At 29.5% G+C, this 7,806-nt stretch overlaps 1 protein-coding gene across 2 annotated transcripts in view; it reads right to left on the reverse strand.

Moving 5' to 3' along the window:
• The window catches only part of LOC111620899 (39S ribosomal protein L47, mitochondrial-like), a 21,092-nt gene that overhangs the window by 3,665 nt on the left and 9,621 nt on the right, over positions 1 to 7,806 (reverse strand). For both annotated transcript variants that reach the window (XM_023362920.1, XM_023362921.1), the window contains exons 4-5: positions 5,282 to 5,378; positions 1,558 to 1,688 (exon numbers count right to left, since the gene is read on the reverse strand). In XM_023362920.1, coding sequence (XP_023218688.1) covers positions 1,558 to 1,688; positions 5,282 to 5,378 — 228 coding nt within the window. The remainder of the gene's footprint in view (positions 1 to 1,557; positions 1,689 to 5,281; positions 5,379 to 7,806) is intronic.

Genomic DNA, 7,806 nt, shown 5'->3' on the forward strand with positions numbered 1-7,806 from the left:
TACAGTCGACCCCCCTATAAGATATAGATACGTTCCAATTTATTAGGAATCCGATTTCTTACAAGTCGTTCCAATCACAGCCCGACACGTGTCAAGTTTACGGACTACGGCTGATTGAAAGGTTTTCTTCCATAAAATTAATCGATTCTACACTAATCCGACTCAACATTTCCAAAATACGTATATTTTTTCGTAGTTTTATAGGAATCGTAATTATAGGGGGGTCGACTATATCTATGATCTTATAGGGGGGGTCGACTGTACTGGTTAAGAAAGGTTTTGTTTGTGATTGTTTATGAGTTTCCTTGTATAGTAAAGACCATACAAATATTACAAGAGAGCCAGGACTTGACAAGATTACTGGGTGAAAAAAATAATTAAAATATTTCAAAAGTTAAATTGTGGTAAAATTTTTCCAGCAAAAAAAATAATTTAATTGTCAGAGGATATGATTGTATCTTTCACTGGAGTCACTTCCTTTCCCAGGTGACACATTTGATGTGTCACTGGGAACCTAACAACAAAAAATCACTATTGGACAGAGAGAGAGATAAATCAACATTGCCAAAAATGGGCAGGAGAAGAAAGAGGGGAGGATCTCCAAATAAAAGGAAATGTCCGATGATGACATGAAGAGTTCAGCTGACACAGGAGTTTGCAGATCCCACCTCATTGAGAAAGGATATTTGAGGTGTGTTTTCCCATCGCCAATCACGTCCTCCACCACCATTTGCCAGATCATAACTGTTTTGTATCGGATGTTCAAACTATACCAGCTAGGAACCCTACTTGGCCTGATCCAACGAACTTGAATTTCTTCACCTGTTCATCAAGTGATCTACGGCATTGAGCGCACGTCTTTCAAATTCTCTGTTTTTGTTCTATTTTGATTTTATTCCAATGCTGGTTTGCCGTTGCTGCAATTTGAATTTGAAGGTTATTAACTGTTCTTTCAACCCGAAGAAGACGAAAATAGTTTCGTTGAAAGCGCTAGTTGTTTGTAGCAATAGCTGTAGGTTGTTAACGCCTAGATGATAATTTTCTAAACTTTACTTATCCAATATTTGGCATGAAGTCCAATATTATTTTTCACGTTATTATTTAATAAGATAATAACGTTATTCAACGTTATCATCTTATTAAATATTGCTGGATTAATAAGGTATTGTGTTTTTAGTTATATTATTTTTCACTTTTAAACATGGTTTTTTTGAACATTGTGCTATAACAGTAACAAATGCTAGAATCAAATTAAATAAAAACTAGAAAAAGTAAATATAAGTAAAAGCAGTATTATACTTACTCTTAATTAAAATTTCAAACTTCAGTGCAATTAAATTACAAATTAAAGTCTCATACTTATAATTTCTCACACTGCTGAACAGACTAAAATTTTTTATTACAATTTTTAAATGTTTTATCAACAGTTTGAAATTTCTCTCAAAATGTAGATTAAAATTGCATTATTTGATGTTTCTGAAAACTTTTCATTACATATTCCTTGGTATATAGTGATTTTGTATTAATAGTTATATTTAAATAAAAAATTTTCTGTACCTATACTCTCGACCTATTTCATCTCTTCTCATTTCCCATGGTCTTTCACCATTTTCTCCAGTTTCTAATTCATAGTATGCTCTATTACGTTCTCTAATTACTTCCTCAAGATTCTCCATACTTTCTTCTACCTAAAAGATAAATTGCTCTATATAAGCAAAATTAGTAAATAATTTTTAATAAGTAATTTTATGGTTTTAGTAAAATATTTTTATCATAATATTTAATTGAAATAAAATATATCTTAGAAAAATTTAAATATATAAATTTTAAAATGAGTTCTTGAACAAAGTCATAAACAAATAAATATTAACTAAATTAAAATTATATAATTTTTAAGAAGTTTGTGGCTGTATTAAATTACTATATTAATACATTATATATTTATAATTTTAAAAAGTATTTGATTATACATTTAAAAAGTTTATATTTTAATATTGAATCGCATGTTGCTTTAATATTAGAAATACAACAAATAAATATGATACAGCAATGCAAACAATACAAGTGCAAATCATAATTTTTTCAGCTTCCATAAGAAATTACTCTTATGATGTCATCTTCTCTTTGAAAGTCAATAAACATATCACCAAGAAATTAAAAATACTTTCTTCTTTGTTGTTTTGTTTCTTTAAATTACCAATATCTTTAGCTGACTGAGAACCAGAGTGTCTGGTTTGAACCATGTTGTCACACTTATTCATCTTCAACCAATTCAGAACTTTGCCATTTGCAAAATAATAACACAATCTAACTTTATTCTGATTGATTAATTTATTGATTTATTTTTAGGATTTCTTACTCAAAGCATTTATTACAGAAAATTATACTTTATGACAAAAACGTTAGTAAATATATTCAGAAAAACAATGGAACTGCTGACAAAATGAGGCTACCATTTATAAAATAATAATACTAATAATGCACTCACAACATTTATTTCCTTTGACTGGCTAATTTATTTTTAGTTTTACATCATTTAAATGCAGGAATTTTCCATTCCTACTACACTGGGAATTTGGCTGAAAGTCAAGTATAAAATTATTGAAAACTATGAATAAATTGAGCAGATTAAGATTCGTGTATCGTTGTATCCATCTGTTCCAATTTTTAAAGCAATTATTTTGGTCAATGTTTTAATGTTATATAACTGTATTAGCATTAAGCAAGAGCTCATAATAAGAGAGATCTTGGAATTAATCATCTATATATTTTTAATTTAATGCTCATATCTACTTCTGAAAACAAGGGGTGTCTATGAATGTTCTATCAGTAGTGTTAGCAGAAACAATTATGAAGCACTTGAAAAGAGTGCTTCATAATTGTACCCCAAGTTTGTGCTTTTATACCTACAATATATTGACGATATCCTGATAATATGGGTTGGATCATAGGATAAATTATTGTAATTTGTAGATATGTTACTCTATCTATCTATCCATAAAGTTTTCTCTAACAGAAACAGATAATGTTTCCTTCTCAGTTTTAAACCTTGTGATTAAAAGATCATCTGGTAATTTAGTAACAGAAATGTATCATAAATTTTACAGTGAACCTTTAAGCATTCCTTGAAGTTTGTAAAAACTTTAATCTTATATAAATTCAGCCATTTGGTGCTAATTTGTAGGATTTGTCTCTTCCTATTAATGGTAAAAGAGAGATAAAATTGAGTTGTATCTTGTCAACTGTCATAAATGCAGAACATATGATTAGCAAGTTTAATTTTCTATAGAAACATTCAAATTTCAGTCAATACTCTGGTAATGGATAATAATTTAAAAACATTTAAAATAAAATTTTTAATTCAGAAAAACATTTCAATATCAAGAACATTTTACAATTTAAATACATTGAAATAATAATTATTTTAATAAACAAATGCAGTAAAACCTCAATTTAATGGACTTTGGATTTACCAGACAAAATTTCCACTCTGTATATATGTGAAAATTAACATCCTATTAATTTTAGTATGCTTTTTATATGTAATTAAATCAACAAGTTATTTTTCTTTTCAAATCCAAGAGTCACCACTTTTAACTTCATGCAACAATAGAAGTGCTTGATATATCATCATCTAAAGATAAATAGGAAACGTTTTCTGTTTTTTGTCAAATTTAAATTTTGTTTTCTTTTTAAGATTATTATTTATTTTCTAGTTTTTCATTTATTTTTATTTATTAGTACAAGGTAAATACCTATCTGTATGGGCAAAACAACAATAATAAAAACAACATATTTGTTTAGTTAAATACAATTAAAATGTATTTTTCAAAAAATGTTTATATGTTTTGATTTAGATCACACATTTGTTTATTACAGTCTCAGAACTACAGTGAATACATAAGCAAGAATACACATAGAAAACTTTTCTGTGAAGTTAAACTACATAAGTGAAAACAGATAAACTAACTTGTTTGTCAATTTTTTAACATGTGCATTTGGAAAAAAATTTACTTTTTTAATAGAAAGGATTTTTTGGTTTTAATGAACACTCTGTCATGTAAATTACAGTAGACCCCCTATAACGCGGGTTCCTATAACGTAGATTCCTATAACGTTGTGAAAAATTGTGACAGTATTCGTATAAAGACGCTAAAAGGGACGCGCAAAACGCAGTAAAATGTCATCACCAACTCGTCATTGCGGACGAGCAGCCGAACTACTTTCCGCCGTCCAGCGCCACGCTACGGAGAGTTTAGGCGGGTAAGTTGAGTTTACTATCGTCTGTACAGTATTATATATAAATTAGGTACTGTACATATAATTATATATTAACTTAATTTATTTTAACTTTATTATAATTATATATATACTTTCCGCCATCCAGTGCCACGCTACGGAGAGTTTAGGCGAGTAAGTTGAGTTTACTATCATCTGTACAGTATGTAAATTAGGTACCGTAAGTCTAATACAGCACTGTAATTTTACACATTTCTTGTGAAAGAAACATTTCTTATTCAACGGCCATAAAAATTATTTCTATTAATGATGTCTCCAAAGTTCAACAAATTTTTCGCAGAAAAATAACATCAGAAATTGCGGCCGTCGTTTGGTGCGCTGCTCCGCGACGAAAACAAGCTTAAGCAATGGCGACGTCGAACGGTGCACACTCGGTAAGTAATCCTACAATTTTTTGTTTATAGCATAGTTTATACGGATTATTCCCAAAAAATTATACGTATTTTGGAAATGTTAAGTCGAATTAGTCTAGAATCGATTAATTTTATGGAAGAAAACCTTTCAAACAGCTGTAGTCTGTAAACTTCACACGTGTCAGGCTGCGATTGGCTCATGTATTTAATTAAGGATTCCTACAACGCGAAATTCGTATAACGAGGAATGTATCTACGCATTATAGGGGCGTCTACTGTATTCTGTTAAATTGATGTTTAACTGTAATACATCTTTAAGCACTTTTTTAGTATAGTTTTTTCTTTTTGACAAATGTCTACAGCTTTCTTAATAAATATTCTTCAGGTTGCATTCTGATTTGGAGAATCAAAGTTTTGCATTCTTGACAATTTGAAGGCTTAAAAATAAAGCCTAAAATGCTTGTAAAAAAAAAATCTGTGCTGAAAAAGCACTTAAAGGTGTGCTATTTGTTTATTGAACTTAGTTCTGGCTTAGTTACTTTTAAATTTATTGTTAATTAATTTTTAATATTTCAAATATTAAAAATCATTTATATTATTTGAAATGAAATAAAAAATACTAATATTACTTTATCTATTCTTTCTGGACTAGGAAATAATTCACATTCAGTCTTTGCAGCATGTTGCATTGTCAATAACATATTTCTTTCTTTTAAAAGAATATACCTAAGTAAAAATACAAATATTTTAGATTGCACATCTAATAATTCAATTTATCATCATAAATATCAAAATTATAATCTGTTTTTAATATTAATAAATAATCTCAGTGTTTCTTAAAATAATCAAATTTTAATTTCTTTTAAATGAGACGTAGAAGGATTAAGACTGACCAGAAACAATTAAGAATAATGATAGAGAGTAATGTTTTATACATTTCAAATTTTGTATATATAAACATCACTAAGCTCAATATAATAGTAATAATAATTTAGACAGAATTATATAACCTAATAAATAGGGTATAACAATTTGCAGGGCTTATCACACCAAGGCCAGAACTTTTATAAAAAAAGGGTCGGTCTTTAATAATCAAATTTCAAATTTAGGTAAGTATGCATTTTGGGTACAAGGACCCCTCATCAGCTTACAAACATATGGTAACAATGTAACAAATACAACACCAATAACCAGCCAATACAATGGGATAACCAACATATGCAGTGCACTGCATTTACAATTTCTCAATGTAACCCATACACCAGGTGTGGCCAAACTTTTATCCCTTAGGGGCTACTTTTTTGATAAAATATAGTCTGTGGGCAACTATGAATATGGGCAAACAATTTTAGGATTTTTATATGTGCATGCGTTAACATTCATTTGCATTGTCACCAGGATAAATACAAACAATATGGGTACGTTGCACAGACAGTCTATTATTGTAAGAATAAATTATTGAATTAAGATTTTTAAACATTAATTTAAGTGAAAGCAAATTGTTCAATTTTAACTTTGCGGGCTACTTTCAAAATCTTTGTGGTCGACTGGTCAACCGCGGTCTACGTGTTGGCCATCCCTGCCATACACTAAAAACCAAAATATCAAGTATAAATTAGAATACAATGACAATATGGTATAACATATTATCTGGGACCAGTAAATGTCTTAGTTTCACCTACATTTTCCAAATTCTGGTAGACGGTTACACCAGGGATGCACAACCTTTTCTGAAGAAGGGCGAAATTAGGATTAAGTTTACTGACTGGGGGCCGGACCTCCCTTTTAACTTCATGCAACAATAGAAGTGCTTGATATATCATCATCTAAAGATAAATAGGAAACGTTTTCTGTTTTTTGTCAAATTTAAATTTTGTTTTCTTTTTAAGATTATTATTTATTTTCTAGTTTTTCATTTATTTTTATTTATTAGTACAAGGTAAATACCTATCTGTATGGGCAAAACAACAATAATAAAAACAACATATTTGTTTAGTTAAATACAATTAAAATGTATTTTTCAAAAAATGTTTATATGTTTTGATTTAGATCACACATTTGTTTATTACAGTCTCAGAACTACAGTGAATACATAAGCAAGAATACACATAGAAAACTTTTCTGTGAAGTTAAACTACATAAGTGAAAACAGATAAACTAACTTGTTTGTCAATTTTTTAACATGTGCATTTGGAAAAAAATTTACTTTTTTAATAGAAAGGATTTTTTGGTTTTAATGAACACTCTGTCATGTAAATTACAGTAGACCCCCTATAACGCGGGTTCCTATAACGTAGATTCCTATAACGTTGTGAAAAATTGTGACAGTATTCGTATAAAGACGCTAAAAGGGACGCGCAAAACGCAGTAAAATGTCATCACCAACTCGTCATTGCGGACGAGCAGCCGAACTACTTTCCGCCATCCAGCGCCACGCTACGGAGAGTTTAGGCAGGTAAGTTGAGTTTACTATCGTCTGTACAGTATTATATATAAATTAGGTACTGTACATATAATTATATATTAATTATATATAAAGACTTACTTCTATTATAAACCAAAACGGTGCTTAATTCACTATAATTTCTTTCGCTAACTATCGAAAGATTTGAAAACGTTAGTGAAAGAAATTATAGTCAATTAAGCACCATTTTGGTTTATAATAGAAGTAAGTCTTTTGATGTTACGGTGTGTGTTGGATGTAGTATTGTTTAATTATATATAAATTAGATACTGTATATATAATTATATATTAACTTAATTTATAGAAACTTTATTATAATTATATATATACTTTCTGCCGTCCAGTGCCACGCTATGGAGAGTTTAGGCAAGTAAGTTGAGTTTACTATCATCTGTACAGTATGTAAATTAGGTACCGTAAGTCTAATACAGCACTGTAATTTTACACATTTCTTGTGAAAGAAACATTTCTTATTCAACGGCCATAAAAATTATTTCTATTAATGATGTCTCCAAAGTTCAACAAATTTTTCGCAGAAAAATAACATCAGAAATTGCAGCCGTCGTTTGGTGCGCTGCTCTGCGACGAACACAAGCTTAAGCAATGGCGACGTCGAACGGTGCACACTCGGTAAGTAATCCTACAATTTTTTGTTTATAGCATAGTTTATACGGATTATTCCCAAAAAAT

The sequence above is a fragment of the Centruroides sculpturatus genome, unplaced genomic scaffold (genome assembly GCF_000671375.1).
Source record: "Centruroides sculpturatus isolate CEXI.00-Female unplaced genomic scaffold, Cexi_2.0 scaffold17, whole genome shotgun sequence".
Classification (NCBI taxonomy): domain Eukaryota; kingdom Metazoa; phylum Arthropoda; class Arachnida; order Scorpiones; family Buthidae; genus Centruroides; species Centruroides sculpturatus.